The sequence below is a fragment of the Apteryx rowi genome, unplaced genomic scaffold (genome assembly GCF_003343035.1).
Source record: "Apteryx rowi isolate R43461 unplaced genomic scaffold, aptRow1 scaffold_205, whole genome shotgun sequence".
Taxonomy (NCBI): domain Eukaryota; kingdom Metazoa; phylum Chordata; class Aves; order Apterygiformes; family Apterygidae; genus Apteryx; species Apteryx rowi.
This window is the reverse complement of record NW_020448364.1, coordinates 1,424,383-1,443,709: the sequence shown is the minus strand read 5'-3', so window position 1 is coordinate 1,443,709 and position 19,327 is coordinate 1,424,383. Positions and strand designations below refer to the sequence as shown.

General features: G+C 44.6%; 2 protein-coding genes across 2 annotated transcripts in view; both read right to left on the bottom strand.

The window, feature by feature from the left end:
* Positions 1-1,271: 1,271 nt before the first annotated feature.
* On the bottom strand, positions 1,272-14,078 carry EFHC1 (EF-hand domain containing 1). Its single transcript, XM_026063950.1, has 10 exons — positions 13,818-14,078; positions 12,137-12,424; positions 10,118-10,267; positions 8,327-8,519; positions 7,778-7,998; positions 6,827-6,967; positions 5,386-5,599; positions 4,615-4,762; positions 3,535-3,751; positions 1,272-1,370 (listed from the first exon to the last, which is right to left on the bottom strand). The coding sequence occupies exons 1-10, from the start codon at positions 14,076-14,078 to the stop codon at positions 1,299-1,301; spliced, it is 1,905 nt and encodes a 634-aa protein (XP_025919735.1). The 3' UTR covers positions 1,272-1,298.
* Positions 14,079-16,254: 2,176 nt separating this feature from the next.
* PAQR8 (progestin and adipoQ receptor family member 8) overlaps positions 16,255-19,327 on the bottom strand; it is a 26,201-nt gene continuing 23,128 nt past the window's right edge. The window contains exon 3 of the transcript XR_003253207.1: positions 16,255-16,289. The gene's annotated coding sequence lies outside the window, so the exon portion shown is untranslated. The remainder of the gene's footprint in view (positions 16,290-19,327) is intronic.

Here is a 19,327-nt window from a genome sequence, read left to right as displayed (position 1 = left end):
GCCTTTAGAAGTTAGCCTTCATCAGCTGCTGCCTGGAAAGCACCTGACACAAACACAAGCCATGTTTTGAAATCTGAGGTTGACCAGAGATAGTTTTAGTGATTCCCAGTTGGAGTGAACAGCAGCACAAATGGGCCTGGAAAAAAAGAGTGGTGACCTTTTTGAACAAGAGGAGGCAGGAGGGAGCTGTCATGTGGAGACCCTCAGCTGTCTAAGGGGAAGCAGGAATCCACAGCACAAAAGGTGAAGCTGATTAAAATAAACATTTTGTTCCAAGGAGCTTTGTTCTCTACCCTGTGTAAGATAGCTGCTACCTTTCATAGGTGCTCAATGGCAATACCTGGCGGCTGTCAACTGGGGAGAGAAGGTTCCTGCAATATTTACCTCCATGGAGAGATGAGTAATCTTTAAATGGAGTGAAAGTGTCATAATTTTATTGCTAAGCTGCCTGCTAGTTTTTTCCTCTCACTGGACCTATCTGGTGAGATGACAGACTGCACGAAATAGATTTTAGGACAGAGATACCATCTAAACCCTTCTCCCAACCTTTGTTAAAAATGCAAAGYGGTTGTTAGCAGATTTGTCTACAGACCCCTGCTATTTCCATGAGCTATGTAAGAGCTAAAGCCTCCACTCCATTTTAAGTAAACCCAGAATCACAATTGGTATTTTTGTTTTTTCTCACTTTAATCCATAGCTATTACAGGCATTGAGGTATTTTTATTTAAAGCAGACTTATTAACTCTTTTACAGCAGCTATGCATGACTTGCTTACATTCATACTTGCTAGTCTGAATGTATCATGGTCCATGGAAGGGCTTTTAGGTCCTCCTGAAATACAAATTATAATCTAAACTGGCAGTCTTTGCTTCTTGAAGATGAAAGGCCCCTTTAGACTGTATAAGAGAAATCTAAAATGCTTATAAYTCTACACTTTAGAGAGCTTTAGTTCTAGCAAACTTTGCTGTACTGCATTAAAAAGTTGAGAGGTCAATGGGAGAACCTGGCTTTGGTTCTCTGAAGTTTTCTTCCTGTGAGTTTTACTTCAAGATCCAGCAGGTGTGAGGCTGAGTTTGGTGGCAGGTTAAAAAAAAAAACAACAGGGAGAGGTTATGAAGGGAAAAAAGGGAAATGAAATGAGGGTGAGATTAGCTGGCTCTAGTGAAGAAAGGAGGGGGAAAGTGAATGAAGCAAAGAGGGTTAAACTGGAGCCACCTTTTGAGGTATGATATCTTAAAGTCAACTCAGCTAGGAACGTCATTGCTGCTCTTGCTTGTGCTTCGGCTTCTGAGGTGAGATCAGGAGGGGAAGGCTCTAAGGAAGTCACGGTAGCTTATCTTGTTTTCTCCACAAGAACACAGGCCAATCAGCTGTGGTGGGGGAAAAAAAAAACCATAAAGAGTTGGAAGAAGCTGCAAATATTGTTGAATTTTGTTAGTGGAAAGTACCCAGAGGTAGTTCTTGTGTGACAGAGCAAAAAAGTGTCATTCCTCTGTGTGTGGAAGAGCCTACTACCTCAGTAGTCTTGAATCACAGGTAGCCATGAGCAGTTACAGATGACACTAACCTATGCAAGACGGAGAGTTAAGAGTGTTTGTGTTTAATCCTGCTTTCCTTCTAGGAATCACCACAGTGGCAATAGAGCCACAAAACAAAAGCGTGGCCATGGATTGACACAGGCCACCGCACATCTTTCAGAAACCCCATAGAAATCCCTGCCAAAAGTGGGATGGGGACAGTGTATATCTGAACAGTTACTGTTCAGTGGTGTCACTTTGGTGTGTGCACATGGCATTATGTGCAGACACAGATAATTGAGTTCAGTGACAGCCCTGCTAATGAGCCAGTTCTGGTGTCTGTGCCTGACCCTGCATTGTGTTCCAGAGCTATAGCCTTTGTGTGCTTAAGGGGAAGAAAAGAGGGCTTTTGTTTCTTTAATTGCATAACTAATCTCCTTCTGACACCCAGGGAGATGGAAAAGGTCTAATATCACAGTTCCTTGAAAGGATTCTTCTTCCCCTTGCTGCCTAGAGACAGATTTRCTAGGGTTCCTCTCATGTGACTAACAGCTGTGTTCCTCTCCATTGCAAGTAGTAGTTAACTATCTGCCATATGTTTAATTTACAATACCGTCACATTTCTGAGGTCTCTGGGCACATTCTTATTAAGATTTCAAGAGAAATGAGGGATGCTTTTAGTGTTTAGGCCCCAGATTGAGATTCAAACACGGGGCGGGGGGTGTGGGGGGGGAGGTCAAGCCTAAATAGTCACAGATTGCTCACATGCTCTTGGGCAATTCACTTAATTCCCATTCTCAGAGTGGGAGAAGGAAGGATTGTCACCACATTGTATTGTAAATTCCTCAGGGCAGCGTGGCCTCCTATGAGCTCTAGTACAGTGAAGCCTGGGTGGTGGTCAAGAGCCTTTACTCAGTGCATATTTAAAGACAGAAATACACTGCCTGTGCACTTTTCTAACCGTGGCTTTGATGCTCATAGCTGGCTGTATTAGCAGATGCTTTTTTTAATAAGGAAAATACTCCCTCTGGATTCTAGACTTCTTTAATTGTCAGTCTGCTTGTATTGGCCACTAATCTACAGCATATCACATTACGCTAAGAAAGCATCCTTGTCAGTCATGTTCCTAAAAGGATCCTCCCTCCCCTCTGCATGAATTTTCTCTTCAGTTTCTCATGGTTCCTGCTATGTAGCCTTTGTTCTCCACAGGCTTTTGGTCACAGCACCCAGCAAGTCTATGTTTTAGTTGGGCTAAGCAGGTGGGCATGGATGGCCTGAGGTAGGGACAGCAGAGAAAGCTAGGTTGCCTTGTGAACGGTGGGCTTGCTGTGCTAAAAGCTGAAGAAAGGATGGTCACAGGCTGACTTCCCACAGCAGGATCAGGCTGCCAGCCACATGAGGAAAAGAGTGACTAATGGTTATGCTTCTGTTTTTTTCTTTTTTCTTTTGTTGTTTCTTTTTTAGTTAAAGTAAAGTACAATACTTAGTTCTCAAATCTTCAATTCATTTGCTGTTAAATCTGGAATCTGTCTTAAGTTGTTATCAGGCTGGTTCCCTTAGCACCTCAGTGTTACTTCTACTCATGTCCAGGCCTGCCTAAGTCATAACAGGCACTCAGTAGTTCTGCAGCAGTCTATGCCTGATCTCCATCATGATTTACAACCTCTTGTTCTGCTTATCTTGTCTCTGAGACATGACCCACCAGGTATTTTCAGGCTTCGCATAACAGTGACGCCAATAAACTGGGCTGCTCACTTGAGTTGCGGGCCACCTGGGTTAAATTTCCTCCCTTTACGTAGAGGCTATGAATCATTATCACCTCTTTTCAAAGAAGGCTCAGTCCAACAGCCCAGAAGCTTTTCTGAAGTGGAACTTTCTTGCCCTTTTTTGAAGTGGTTCCCCTTTGGAGGGTGGAACAGTTGTCAGTCCTGCCTGGCTAGGGTTGGTTTGTAAAAGAGCTCTTTTGGGAGAGCTGCAGGAGGGGAATGTAATATAGACAGCACCGCTTCCTTCTCACCTTGTTAACCAGAACATCACTGGTTGGCACATTCAAGCTGTCGCAAAGGGCTAAAAATTCTCCTTTGTCCAGGATTCCAGAGCCATCCTTGTCATGCTGAAGAAACTCCTCCTGAATGTTCCTGTTGTTCAAGTAGTTATGGAGCTTCAGCTCTTCCTGAACCTGCACAATTAACTCATCCAATTCCTGCTTGCTGCTCCCTGGTATGGGGCTGTCACTGTAGAAGAAAGGGAGAATGGGACTGGGTGTGAAAATTATTTGCGGCAGCCCTACTGTGAGGTTGTGTGCTGGCTGCCCACTGTGGCTGGCCAGACTGTATCTCTGAAGACATAGCGGGCTTCTGGGGTGCTGTGCTTTGAATGACATGGACGCAGAGATGAAGCTCAGGCTTGATCTTTGGGAGAGGAGGTAAACTATTCTCCCTCTGCATGACACTCCCCCTTGCACCTTTTGTCTGCAAGTGCCTTGGGGAAAGGAGGGCTTCCTTGTGTGCTTCATACAGTGCCAGCAAACGTRTGTAACTCCAGTGTCAGTCTGAGCCTCTGAACTACTCTGATACTAACTGACTCCGAAGTGTGTTTGTGAGGTTATAGGGTTGTTACAGGGTCATCTAAAATGGATCCAGACAGAGTTCTAGAAAGAGGATGTGGTCTTGTCTCACATGCTGATAAGCAGACCCAGAACAAATGAAAAATACACTCCACCAACCCTCTTCTTAGCTTGCAAGCAGCTGGTGGCTCATGCAGATACTGTTAGCAGCACCTATTACAGTTACTGCTGTCCTTTGGAAAAAAAGATGACCATATCCACTTGAAGGTATCTCAGTTGCTGTGCCAGAGCTGTCCCACAGGGTTTCGGGCCAGCGGCTGCCAAGGCATTACATTTTACACAATTGGTTTCCCTGTTTCTGTTCAGACACAGGCTCTCGGAGCTGAATAATCAGCTGGGCAGCCATTAGACAGCAGGCTCGATGCCCCCCTGAACAGCATCAGGCTGGAGCCTGTGGGGGCTGCTGGAAATCCCCCTAGTTGTCAACTCTGAGTTTCATTTAGCTCTACTACACCGTCCTTTGAAGCCTACCTTTTGGCGGTCTCCTTTGCCACCTGCGTTGGGCGAAAATGATCCCTCAGGGACTGCAGTGTTGCCGCGGGGAAACTCTCTGCATTGCTCTCCATATAATTGAGCACGTATTCATCAGCATCRGTGATAACAAACCTGTGGCCAAACACTGGGGGAGAGGCAACAAAGCAAGCAGTGTTACCTGGCTYTCTGCCTCAGTAAGTCACTTCATCATCTAGGAGACAGCATAGTTTCTCCCTTGTGGCTGGGGTCAGGGCTGAGTAGATGGCTGCTATTTGTTTCAGTCTTTAAAGTGGAAAGGGTATCACTGAATCAAAGGGAGTTTTGCTGCAAAAGAGCAGCTGCTGAGAGGAAAGACCCCACGCTTGGGCCTACAGTGACTCCACTCTTAGCATGGGTGAGTTCCTAACATTTCAGGATTACATTTATTTTCCTTGCMGGATAGATTTATGGTCTTTGCTACTAGAAGTCATCTGGCACAGCTTTAACCTAGTGACTCCTGGCAGGTCCCAAAAATGTGAACTGAGCACATACAATAGAGAACATTGCTCTTTTCCTGATTATGCCTAAGGTCCAAACACTGTCTGACAGTAATGGAGTTATATCAGTTTACACCATCTGGTAATGCRGAAACTAAAATATGGTGAGGCCCAGAAAGAACAGATCTTTCRAGTGGAGGATGGGAAATGCACTGTCTGTGCAATAAATAACATAGATCAGGCACTGAAAACAAATGCTCCGAGAGCACTATCAAACCAGATTGSATCTTACCTTCAATTGTGGAACCAATGGTGAGGTCAGAGGGCTCATAGTATGTGGCATTCTCTGTAGTAGAGCCTGGTTTGGGGACTCGGGTCTTGCCTAAGTATTTGCCTCCAATGATACCAGAGTTACGGACTGGGGGTTCATAGATGCTGATCATGTCATTTGACAGGAAATAAGAGAGGATGAAACGCCGCTTTCTGTCCTCAGGGTTTGGAGATTCCTAAAGGAAAGGTAGTAGCTTTGGAAAGGAATATTTGAACTAAGTTTTTCTTTCCTGGGATGCTTAGGAGTACCTTGTAACCCACTCATAAGCACCCAGAGTTGATGCTTTTTTTTTTTTTATATATAGCTGACTAAACATAGTATTTGATGTAGGCAAGAGCAGCAGATGTGCTAGCATAGAAGAACAAAGCCCTAGACAGCATTAAATATCTGGATTTCAAAGGTTGCTTGTTCTAGTCAGACTAACAGAAGCAGAATTTGGGCTGCAGTGACCCAGTGTATTCAGTGTTTCCACAGACTGAGTAATCCAAGAGAAAGGAATAGCCTATATGGAATGATTCATCACGCAGAGGAAGACTGGCTGTAAAATTTAATAYTGGAGTTATATTTTTCCTTATAATGGGTCCCTGGGAGAGGCTGGTACAGCTTCCAGCTCTTAGTCACAGGAAGACACTCCCCCGACACACCAATGGGTTTACTTGCTTATATTAAAATTCAGTTGATCTGAACTCGTCAGCTGTGACCTTCAGGAACTCCTGCACAATAGGGAAAAGAAATCAGTCCTTATTCACCCYGAGTATTTGGAGAGGGCAGGCCCCAGGGAGCACAGGAAATGCCATYGCTACTGCTAGACATGCCAAAGGTTTCTTGCATAAACTTACTGTAAAGCTGGCACAAAGACCAGGGCCTGGGGTGGAAAGCACCGTGGACTCCCCCTGTCAAATGACTTCTGCTCTCATTCTTGGCTGCTCTGCTTGAACAGCCCCTTGCTGGCTGCTGAGRCCGGGACTAGCCTGCAGAAGGACAGGTGCTGAGAGCCAGTAGTGGAGAGACAGCAAGCTCACACTTGTGGCAGCAGCAGAAGGCGGGCAGAGGCACAGTGCCCAGTTGCAGTGTTGTTTCCATTAGGGCCGTCTGTCATGTGCTGATGTCAGTGGGAGTTTTTCCATAAATGGCTGCAGTTTTGTAGCATGTCTATTTTGTACTTTCTGGCCCTGTTTTTTTCTACCTTTGCGTGCTAATAATTGCCATAGCAAGCACACAATAACGCAAGGGCATCCTCCTAAAGGATACTAATGTTGGATTGGGGAACTCTCTTCTACCATTAGTACAGGGAGTGAATCAGAGGAGAATTTCCTAACAGTCTTGCATGAACAGCCTGTTCCTCACATCCTTTTGCCTTTACGACTTAAGCTGGCACTGTACTGTCAAGGAAAGCACTTACCAGGRCCACCTGGTATCGCAGCACCTTGTGGTCATTCTCTAGCATCTTAATAACATCTTTCCGGGGAGGCTTTGGAAGCAGAGAGAAGCAGTTCTGAAGGGAGTCTTCAAGGAAGCCAAAACCRTTGTAGGGAGGAATTACCTGCATCCAAAGGAGATACCAAGCAGAAATAGTTGAAACTGAGAAAAAGACAATATTTCCAAGAGAGTTTATTGGAAACCTTCTGTTTGGAAATAACTCTTCYGTCAGCAGGTGGCAACAGCTGTGATGTCCTGCCCAGGAGAGACATTGATAGTCTGGACATATGTCTGAGCCTTTATTTATAGAAATATTTAAGAGGGTAAAAAAAAATCTGAAAGTCAGAAAGGCAGGTAATTTCTGTGAACAAAGAGACTACAGCTATACTAATAAACTAACCAGTGCAAATGCACAGCCCTGTGCACTGGAACTCAATTATATATATGGTTACACTGTTAACCTAGTCTCCATCATGTTCATGATCCAGGCCAACTTGCATTCTCCAAACCATACCTAGGCTCAGTTTGGGAGGTAACATGAGCTGGTGACTGCTCCCAGTAGGCAGTTTGGACTTAGCAACCCTGTTTTGGAGGATGAGAGAGAGTTTACTAACATGAGTATGGCCAGGCTGTGCCAGTTGGCTTCCCAGCCAGGTAACAAACCCTGGCACCGTTTAACTTCCTTCTGTGGATGCAATCAGTATTTTCTGTCACTCAGCAAGTGCTTTGTCCTTTACAATGTTAGAAATAGACTAYTGCAGAAGACTTTCACTTTCATATAGATTATGACCATCCTTGCCCTGTCTTCAAGTTACTTGCTCATTTTCTTAAGCTGAACCTCTTTATTAATGCAAAAATGTAACAAAGTAACACTATAAGAGCTTAGAGGGACTGCTGATTCCCTTCCCTTCCTTTGGGAAATTGTTTGCAGTACCTGTGGCACTTCCTCAAGTGGTTTCTTCTTTACATCCACTGGCTGGAAGTCTGTGATGCCAAATTTGTCACGATAGAAATTTCGTGTGAACTCATCGCAGTCATAGATGAAGAAAGGGCGTCCAAGGAGGGTGGTAGATTTGCCAACAGCAAAATCCTTGGCTGTGTACCATTCAAGGACCTCCTGATCAGAGATCTCCAGCACACAACTTGGGAAGGTCTCTAAGGACAAGGGAGCAAAAGGAAAAGTAAATTAATCAGGTAGCAGTTAATGTTTCCTAGTGAAAAGGGATACAGAAGCAGGCTGTATAAACAGCCCCAATGCGCTGTTGGTACTGCTCTCCTGACACTGTTTCCCAAAAGGTTAAGGCTTTAGCAATCATTTAAAGAACTTTTCTTCAGTCAAAAGCTGCTGACACTTGGAGTGTTCTCAGCACAAATCCTCTAGACTTAGTATACCTCTCATCACCTTCTGACCCAGCATTCACACCCATGCCTGCTCACCAAGGCACTCTAGCTTTAACAGACATGTTGGCCAGTCTAAACTTACTTTTCTTGTCCACAAAGGTTTTGGGCAGCCGSTGGCGTTTTATCAGCACTGGGAATGGGTCTCTGCCATCATTAGGCTTGTGGATTTCCCGAACCTCCACTGTGTCATCTGCCAAGTAGTAATGGATGATGTAAGGCCGATTCTCACCAAACATGCTGTTAGTGTCATCCCACATGGCGTAGAAACGCAGGACCTGAGGTGAGGAAAAAACAGGCAGAGAAAACAAGCATGAATTAATACCACTAATGTTCTGTCCAAATAAAGTTGATTGATGGGTAATTGGAGGCATGCATCTCAGCAGTCCTCACTGTCAGGTACAAGAGAACCAAGCCCTTGCTCTGGGGACACTGGAACCAGTGGGCTACTGAGGCAGCACTGGGAAGAGCAGCAAGGGCCTGGAGAGCTGAAGTGGCCTTGCTTACCTTAAGAGAGGCAAGTCAGAGAGAATAATATCTGTAAATACAAGAAATTTARGGCAGTTCGTGGAAGTGTGAGGAAAAATGGAAAAAAAAAAGTGATTAAAAAGCATAGCAGAAAATATTTCCCCAAGAGTGAGTAGGGGAGTAGTCCTGAGGGGACTGACTTTTAAAATGAAACTGAACAAAGCAGGAGAGAATCTAGTTTTGGCTCATAGACAAGCTAAATCTAAAGGTCTCCAATTTGAACATATGTGGCCATTTAGTGGCCAATTCTTTAACACTCTCACGCTGAGGAAGGCAGAGGGGAATGCACTTGGCTGCCCTGAGGAGACTGTATTCATTACAGACTTCATCTCATTTCTGCCTAGTGGAAATCTCATGTTTCAGTGCCACACAGATCAAACTCCTCACATTGCAATGCTTCCAAGACAAGTCTATCACCTCCTGGTGCAGTGTCTGCTTGGTCTTGTGGGAACATGTCGACCTAATGATAATCTAATAGAAACTCAAGACTGCCTAAGTGGCAGGGACTGCTTTGGGAGTGCAGCACTCAGTGGAACAGTTCCCCTCGTAAACAGGCAGCACAAGAGCTGTTACAGGCAGAGTTGGCCCATGGCAAACTTGAGTCACTATGGCTAAACCRACACTGATAAGTAAAATAGCAGGTATGGACCAGTTTGTATCCATACAGCAGCATTGTCTGCTTCCCCTCAAAACAGGGTGACCATATCCAAACTACCTACTTGGTATGATCCTTGATTGATAGTTGGCCATGGACAGTGCTAACAATTCAACAGTATGAGCAGGACTCGGGCCATGTCCTGCTCCTGTTTTGTTTACTACTATAGATGTAGTCTATAGGGTTCCTTACATTGCTGCTAGATGAAAAAAGATCTGGAGGAGCAGAAAGGAGAGTATTAGTCATCTGTACATACAAACACAACAGACAAGTGGTATTAGCGTTTATCTGAAATGCTTCACTCTGGCATCAGGAATCAATATTTTTGGGGAAGAGATGAGTGAATGCAGCACATCCATTCATATTAAAACTGCATCTGACCAGGTATGCTAACTTTCCAAGGTAGGTAGCTGGTTATCTCATCCCAACAGAAAGAAAGAGAGAAATGGCGAATCTAGAGYATGGGCTCTGCAATCCAAAGAGAAGCTCTTTAGAAGGCACAAAGTCCAACAAGAAGATACAAGATTTTGTTTCTTACTAAAGCTGGGAAAGGGGCAAATTTGAAATCTGTCCGGTGGAATGAAATTTTTTAGAGTGAGTTGGGAAAGGCATCTGCCTGCAGATACCCACAAGACTTGGGTTCCAATAACACATGTAGTCTAAACTACAGGTAATCACTGCTGCCTCACTCACCTGCTTGTCGTAAGTCAGGAACTGTTTGAGTTGGTCGAAATCTGATGGTGTGATGTACTTGCGCACAGGCATCCGACGCAGTTCTGTGTAAGGATCAAAAATCATTTTCTCTGGAGGGTTCAGTTCAATCCCTTGGCTCTCCAGGAACACCTAGGGAGGTCATCTGGGGTATTAATGCTGCCATGAGTTCTGAAGCTAAGAGGCAACTAAAGATTACAGGTTGGCTGAGATGAGTGTTGCCAGGACAYTGCAAGTTCATTCTTCATAGACCATCAGCTGCAGTAGTATTAGTTCTACTGCAATAATAAATACAATAGAAGATGACCAAAAYGTTTCCATTTAAGCTGCTTCTTAGCCCCTACCCCCTACCCCACCCTTTCACTCCCGAGGGCAGTCCTGTCCTCAAAGTCCTAACTCAGACTTTACCTGAGCATGGTTTTTCTTGGCTCTAGTGTTGAGATCTTTAAGTGTGGGATACATTTCAGGTTGGTCTCTTTTATGTAAACTAATAAAAATTAATTTAGTGCAAGACTACTGAKGTACTCAGTCTGAATGTGCAAGAGACCTAAGGTCTCACAATGTGTCAGACAGCTGAAATAAGTGCTACCATAGCAAGCCCATTGAGGTCATGCTGGACAGGAGGMCATGTGTCTGAAGTGGCAGTTCATCTTCCAGGAAGAGCGCCTCCCCACAGAAAGAGGGCAATCTTGTACATAAAGGAATTTTCAGCTTACCTTGGATGCCCTTAAAGCATCAACTAACTCTAGGGTATTACTTGTGTATTCACCTCAGTCACCCAAAACAACCTCTGAAGTCAATGGACTTCTTCCCTATCTCGGTCTTGGGAAATGGTCCATGAAAACATTCAGCCCAGGAAGCAGCTGTGCAAACATCTCTAACAGGCCTGTGAGATCACCCTGAAGACTCACAAGGCAGGTTCACGCTTTCAGATTCATTATTTTCTGGTCTGGAGGATGCCAGTTAATGATAAATAGACTGGTGGCTTTGAGATCTAGACCTATACGTTGCTCATTTCATGTTTTTCACCAAGCAACCAACATTAACATGAGAACTAGCTCCTCATCAGATGTCAGCTGACTTTAACAGTCAATCCTGTTCCAGCAGAGGAGCTGGCCCCATATGCTCCCAACAGCTACATATACACTAATACGTTATACATGCTTGGGAACATTCCTGGGCACTCAGGCCAACTGGCAAGGAACAGCCCGCTTCTATGCCAATAAATGCTCTCAGCCTCCAGGACAGAAAGGCTGCATGTAACTAACTCATCTACTGGGAATGGTCGTTGCAATATTCTAACTCCTGGACTGTTCCTGAGAATTACTTGGAAGAATACTAGTTGACCATGGCCAAGATTATACCAGGGAAAATCTAACAGCATTATCAGTATAAAGGATCATTATTATTTCATTTACTGGTAGAGAAATAGACAATGTGCTGAAAAACAGGCAAGGAGTAAACTCTCTTAGAAAAGTCAGTTTATAACATGATTCTCAACCCACTGGTCATGACCCCCCTTCCGGGTTGGCAGTAGGAGGGTACTGGGGTTACTGACCGCACTCCCTTCTCCTATTCTTATCAGAGGAGTGCCAAGTAGGAAAGAGTTAGGATCAGTAATTTCCCTCTTATGTGTGTGCTAAGGTTCATCAGGACTCTAAGTAGTTAAACTGCTGTACACATAGAAATGAGCTTAGACCAATTCTATTCACACAGAAATGAGCTTAGAATTTGTGCTGTACAGAGCAGTCCTGAGGATAGAGGATGGACTCCCAGCAGCACTGGGGCAAAAATACTGAGCTATTACTGTACTCTCACCACACATCATCCTTTGAACTCCCTATGGATTTAAAAAAGAAGTCTCCGCGAAAAGTAAAATGACAGATCACAAATAACCTCAGTGTGAAAGCTGCTGATGCAGACTAGAGGACTAGACTCTAATGGGTCTTGCCATCTCTAACTCCTGGGATTCTTCAGGTCTTCTTTGCACAAGCAACATACCTGTGTGAATGGGTCACAGTCAACTATGCGGTACGTCCTGCCATACATGGTGATGTTCATGCCCCGATTCAGATCCTTCCAGTGGTAATGATCCCCATGCTCATTCTTGGGCACCCGCTGGCGTCTGATAAGTTTGCCTTGAGGAAGCCCAGAGTTCTGCACGACAGGCTCCATGACAGACATGCTGTCATCTTCCAAATAGTAATAGATAGCCACTTGGCGAATCCGGTAATGCTCTTCTGCAGAGAGAGGAACATCTTCCTGGAAATAGGCATCAAACTTCAAAATCTGCCAAAGTGGCAAGATCCCAAAGAAAGAGAGAGAAAGAGAGAAGCAATTTGAATTCCATGATTAGTTTATCAATGCAAATATTTTATTTGCAATGTGCTTTGGCAGTGCAAAGTTACTGAATCATAATCTGCAAAATCATCAAAGCCAACTGTAGCCTAATCTGTGACCAATGGCTTTTATCAAGACCTGGCTTTTATTTGGTAGGCATGAGACAAGTGTAAACAGGTGGAATAAATACAGCCCTTTCCCTAGTCCTCCTTAATCCCCACATATTTTACCTACTGCCAGGTGCTTGGCACTGCCAATAACCTAGTTCACTTACCTACATGAGTTTCTCTAATATTGCTGGCTCTGTAGATCCTGGTTCAGGGAAGCTATCTGTGCTTAAGATAACTCTTAATTTTAGTTAAGAGAGTTCCACCATATCTGTGGCTTTTAGAATCTGCATGACTCATGTGAAGTCAAATCTACCCAGTGAGCATGTTCCCACTAGCCAGCTAAAGTGCTCAGAAAGGGACTCTGACTTTCCCCAGCAGCAAAGGGGCCCATACTGCTACTCTGGCTTGAATGAAGGGGCCGAGAAGTATCTGACAGATTCAATGGCTACATCTACATTGCTCTTAAAGAATAGCCTTTGAAGCAGTAACCAACACAGCACATCTGTTCTCATGACTGTCTCACAGATGGTTTGAGGGTTGGCTGCAGACTGCCTTTCCAGGCCTGCCTGGCAGTGTGCTAATCCCCTACATGTGCTCGGGCCCCCTGGGCCTTGCACGCTCTGCAGGGACTGCTCTGTCCAGGGCTGTGGCTGCGCTTGCCAGCTTGCAGTCTACACAACTGGCACTTTTAAATTCAAGGGTCAACTCAGGACTGCTCCAAGCAGACACATACCCACTTCTTAGTCTGATARGATCACAAAGATGTAATGCAGGAAGTACGAATGGGCCCGTACAGGCTCTAACGTGTTGTGGTGACAAGCACAAGCATAAATAGATAGACCACAGCTAAACAGACTTGTATGTTCTCCATTGCAAAGTGTCTTTTACAGTTTAAGCTCAATTACAACCTCAGTATAGTTTTGGAAACACAGAAGGCCAGGGTATGGTTTACAGGGCAGTGGTTATAAATTGAAGCTTTTCAGAGTTAATCATTCTTCTCAAACTCCTGCTGGAAATGCTCTGGCGTAGCTTGTGGGGAATGTCTTACATCGTTTATGTATTATAATCCTCCTCCTAAGCAAAGAAAGCCTCTTTCAGACTGGGGTTCAGCTGTCTCTGACTAAGGGCTATGGCATCTGAAAACTGTTGTACACTGTCCCATGAACCCTTGAGCTGACTGTTTATGTCTCTGAACTTGGCCAGCGATATTCCTGGAATAAGCTTCTTTATACCTTTTTGTCAAAAGCCACGTATGCTGGAATGAAGTCTGAAGGTGGAGCCCGCTTGGCTTGCCCATAGGTCAGTGTGGGTCTCATGCTGGATAATTCATCTAATTCAGATTGAGAGAGCTGATTCACATAAAGTCGCTCCCCACCTATCCCCACTGTTGGCAGCCGAGAAAAGGCAAATCCATTTTTGTAGACCAGTGTCTGAGAGCGATGAAAAGATGTTTTCTGTGGAAAGAAATCCAGCTGTTGAAATACTACATGCATTCAGTAGATATTGATACTCAAAACACAGAAAAGCAGCAAAAAAATCTAATATCCAGAATGACCCCCACAGCATTTTACTATAATCTACTGCAGCAGTTATGTACAATTCAATTTTACAGTTAGACCATGAAGACTGAAAAAAAAGTAAGGAACAAAGTATCAGGGTGAACTCAAACCCTAGCATTGGCTCAGACCCCCTGACAGTCCTGGCTTAAATCACTTAATTTCTCTATAGCCGTAATTCTCTGTGTCCAGAATGGGATAACAGCACTTTATCTGCCTTACCATTTATCTCACAAACTCTTTGTTCCCTACTCTGTGTCACAGCAGTATAGAGCGCCATGGGACCTTACTCTGTTATGGCTTTGTGGTGCTCTCCTGACTATAATACAAAGATGGTTGTCCACCTTCCACGCTTTCCACAGCTATTTATTTAGTTAACTCTCTTCCGAGGATAATACCCATATGATTTTCCTCACAGGACAAAATCAAGGTGTCTCACATTCTCAGAACTGCAATTATGAAATGCACCTATGCACATTAGGCGTTCCACCACCTCTCTCCAAGGTATAGGTAAGGGTCCACGCATAAAAAAATGACAGTAACAGCATAAGACCCTATAGCAGATTAATGAGAAGCTTGATAAGATGACAAGGATTCTATGCATATGAGCATGGTATAATGTTAGCTAAAGTATTTACTTGCTGTTCTTTGCTGGGTTGGTTTAAATCTTGATTCTGACCTTCTACCTATCTTTGCTATCCACTTCATGGCAGCTGCTGAGCATTCTTCATGTTAAATAATGATCCAGATGGCACAAGAAGATTCCCTGATGTGCTTAATGACCCATAGCAAAAAAACATCACAGCTGTGAATAGGACTGATCTCTATCAGTCCAGTCCTGTTCTTCACTACTGAAGAATGAGGATCAGACTTAAGTGAAACCAGGCTACTCAACTTGCTGTACAGTCCACAACATCTGGTACCTCACTCTTCAATCCTACAAGCATTTGAAATATGGTATTCCTGGCTGGTCCCACTGGTTTTCCTGCACTTAATGTTTCAGAGGAAGCAAAAGAAATTGTGAGTCCCTGATGATAAAGTCCCGGACTTTGAGTTTTGCCAAATAGCACAGACTTATAGGCATTTATAGTGAAGGAACAGACTTCAATTCCTGCAGTTTCAAATATTCCTCCACTGTAAGGAGAGGAGGATGGAATTAGCTGTTAGCAGAAGAGGACCTCTGGCATGTAGGTGTGCTGCTCTGACTGTGCGGTAGGAGAAAGCAGTGTTCACTCCTCAGGCACTGCAACCCACCAAGAGAAAACTCCTTTTCCAGTCCCAAACTTGCAATCAGTCCAACCTTAGGCAGCTGAACAACTTCTCCTTCTCCTCCCCCTCCCTCAGCCCCCATGGTTAAGCCTCTAATCTTATTTATACCTTCAAGGCCCCACTTGCATTTCATATAATTGCCTATTTTCTCTTTAAATGGGTACTGCGGACCTTGCAGTGCTGTGGACAGAGCAGTTAGGAAAACAGGTTCAGGTGAAAACAAGGTACAGTTTACCGAAGAAACGTTAACAGCATATTTTTTAAACATTAGCCCTGCCACACAATTGCCATTTCCTCTGTTAAATAAATGCCAAGGGAAAGCTGTGGGAAAAACATTCAAGGAAAATCAGGAAGTTTGTCTTTAAATTGGGTAACATTGGCATTTGTCAGAAGTGTACAGGCTTTTAAGGACCCGCGGTTACCTGAAGGAAACACCTCATTAATTCATAAGACTCCCGGGTCAATAGGTTCATACAAGTAAGCATAAATGCCAGACTACATCTCACAATATCAGATGACTAATGCACATGTAACAGGGAAAGCCCAGAATGTAAACTCTTAATCTCAGCTGCTTCCAGTCCTTATCTGAAGAAATGCTACCGAACAAAGCCCCTCTTTTTGCAAAGTCTATAATACTTCGTGCAAATGCCGTTTCCCCTCCCCGTGTTTCTGTTCCTCTGCAACATGAGTACTAACCCATAACAATGCTACCTCATTTATACGCAGGGTTTTTCTTCAGCCTGTCTCAGCATTCACCTGGAAAATAAGTGTCACGATGCCCATTTTCCAGATGGGGAAACTGAAGCAACATGAGTTGATACCATTTACTCAAATTCATCCCGAGGTAAATTGCAAAGCTGTTTCTGGAGTCCAGATCTCCTTAAAAAACATTAATAATGGTTTAACATTCCAACTTACTCTAAAATAACAATCCACTCTGCTAAAACCTGCAGGTGTTATTCACACACGCAGCCCTACTGATGTCAGTAGAAGCATTCACATGACTAAAGCAGGCAGGATTTTTTTGACAGAGGAAATAATATTTTGTGAGGGGCAGAGATTTGCATTGCAAATTTTAAAGAGTTATAAATGATATTGAGGAAAATATTATTAAGCTGAGACTAATACTGAATAACCTTTATAACTGCGTGACTAAGAGTATTTTTACGAGTAATGACTTCACTTACTGTTGAAGAACTCAGCTGTCACTGACTTAAAATAGTTTGACCATTTCAGAAAGCACCAGTAAGACTGGTACAGTGACAATTTATCCTTGAGTATCTCTAATCCACAAACAAGCAAAATAAAGATAATAACTGGCCCTGCTTAGGAAAATAGAGAAAACTGGGTTCCTATAAATGCATCCAGAATGATCTAAACTGGGTTTATCAGAGCACATCATAACACAATCCATGTCAGGAGCACATCTATCAAGCAGATATTAGTGACAAGAACACCACTGGTATAAGAAACATAAGGTGATATCTTCCTAAGGGAGTATTAGATTCCATCAGTGTAGTTAAGATCCTTTAGAGGTTCCTCCACCCCCTACTTGAAAAGCAATCAAGAGTTACAGAAGTTTCAATTGCAGAAGTTTCAGCATTTCCACTGGAACATCAAGTAAGCATGAGGCCTACGTCCCAGAAGATAAGAGGCTCTAGTGAGTGATATGGGAAGAGCAGGGTGGGCTAATCTGCAACAGGGCTCGCCGTCCCTTGAGAAAGTTTGCCATATCAGATCCCAAAGGGTGGACTGGATTGGTAAGAAAATCTCCCTACTGGAGAGATTAGTCTAGGGGAGTTATCCGGAAGACATGGAAGTGCTTGCTCTAGAGGTGTCAGTTTTCAGTGGGAGTATCCAGGACAAGGAGTACTGTCCCACGGTATCTTTTTTCTTGAGGTAAGGCATGTCCCATGGCAAATGTTCCCTCATAAGTGCATGAGGTTACTTATCCTGCAATATCAGAGCATATTAGAGCCCTGTTCCCAAGGCCAGGCATCACGAATGCACCGGGAGGGAACAGGGGGAAGATGGGGCTTGACCTGGAGTACTGAGCCACATGGAAATGGAAGAGCCCCTTAAGGATACAGAGCTCCAGGGCAATGTCAGGCATGCCCAGGTGTTCCCTACAACAGTTTGGGAGCATTGCCTTCAAGGGCAGCAGAGTCAGGAGAGTTCAAGGATGTTCATTTCTCAAACTGACATTAGGGGCATTGAGTCGAAGATGGGTAGTGATGTCAAAACTCGAGATATTAGTCCCCCAGGGAGGGCAGAGCTGTCAACTGCTCTGCAGTAGTACTTAAGATTAAGGGCATGTCAGTTCCTGACTGTGTGGGCGCTGCTTTCTCAAGAGGATATAAGGAGGGCTTGGGGTTATCAGATCCTCACTACATCAGACCACTGGGAATGGGGGAAAGAAGGGGTTGCTTCCTCATTTAGGTATCAATTCCAATGCAGAGGATGAGGAAGAGATTGCTTCTTCCAAGGAATACTGGGAGCAACTGAAAGGATTTCACTTCCTTGGGAGGATCCTGGAAGTGGTATCAGTTCTTTGGAGGAATACCAGTTGTCTGAACACTATCAGTTACTCAGGTTCCAGGGCATCAGTTCTCTATGGACTATAAAGGATTCAGTTCTTTGGGGGATACTGGGAGTGTTCAGAGGGCATTTGTGGAAGTATCAGACCTTTGGGGTATCGGAAGGATACTGCTTGACCAGGAGATAGGCCACTTCAGGGTGCATTTGTCCCTTTAAGGATGTTCAGTAGGTTCAGGACATATCTGTTTGGGGGATTCATTCCTAGTGGAGTATTACTAGAATTTTGACAGGTATTGGTTCTCCTGGGGATACCAAGACAGTTGAAGGGATATCAGATGAGTTTATGGTTCCTGGTTCAGGGAAGTATCAGAACGAGTGGTGGATTCACAGCATATCCCTTTTGGAAAACTAAGATGGTTCAGAGGAACAGTAGTTTTCTTGTGGGACTCAGGTTTCAAGACTGTCAGGTGAGTTTGGGGATACTCCTTCCCCAGAAGTATCACATGGATTGGAAGGAGAAGTACTGGATGGATTCAGGCATACTGGATCCCCTGGGAGTGAGTTTGCAGATAGCAGTTCATGGGACAGGGTCAACACAATTCGACAGGTAATGTGGTTAGCAAGAAAACTTTGGGAGTCTCGAATGATCCTGAGGGAATCTAGCTCTCCAAAGCTATCAGGACAATTTGAGGAGCATCAGATGGATGCAAGATGCAGTGGGTTCCTTGGGGATCGGTTCAAGAGTATCAAGTTTTCCAGAGAGTGGGCTCAGGGATACCTTCAAAACCATTCCCAGGGAAACAGGTCCGTTGGGAGGGCTTAGGGGTGGGGTCAGGGGCTACCAGGTGGGGTCAAAGAGTATCAGGTCCCTCACAAGTGAGCTCAGGAGTATCAGTTGGCTTTGGGAAGTACCAGGTCCCCCAGGGGTGAGTTCAGAGGGTACTGAGTCCCTCGGGGAAGGTTAGATGAGTTCAGGGGGTACCAGGTCCCCCTGGGGTCCCCTGCCAGGGTACCAGGTTCCCTGGGGGAATTACAGGGGAATGCTGACAGAGTACCAGGTCCCCAGTGGAGGGTGCTCAGTGGGTACCAGTTCCCCTAGGAGATATTATGTACATTTGCAGGGAGTTACCAGGTCACCCTGGGGGAATTGGGGGTGGTGGGGCTGAGGGAGTAAGAAGTTCCCTGGGGGAGGCTTCAGGGGGTACCAGATCCTCTAGGGGGTATTAGAGGAGTTTGAGGGGTACTGGGTCTCCTGGAGGAATTAGAGGGGGGCTGAGGGAGTACCAGGTTCCCCAGGGGGAATTAGGCAAGTTTTGGGGGATATCAGGTCTCCTGGAGGAATTAGAGGGGGGCTGAGGGAGTACCAAGTTCCCTGGGGG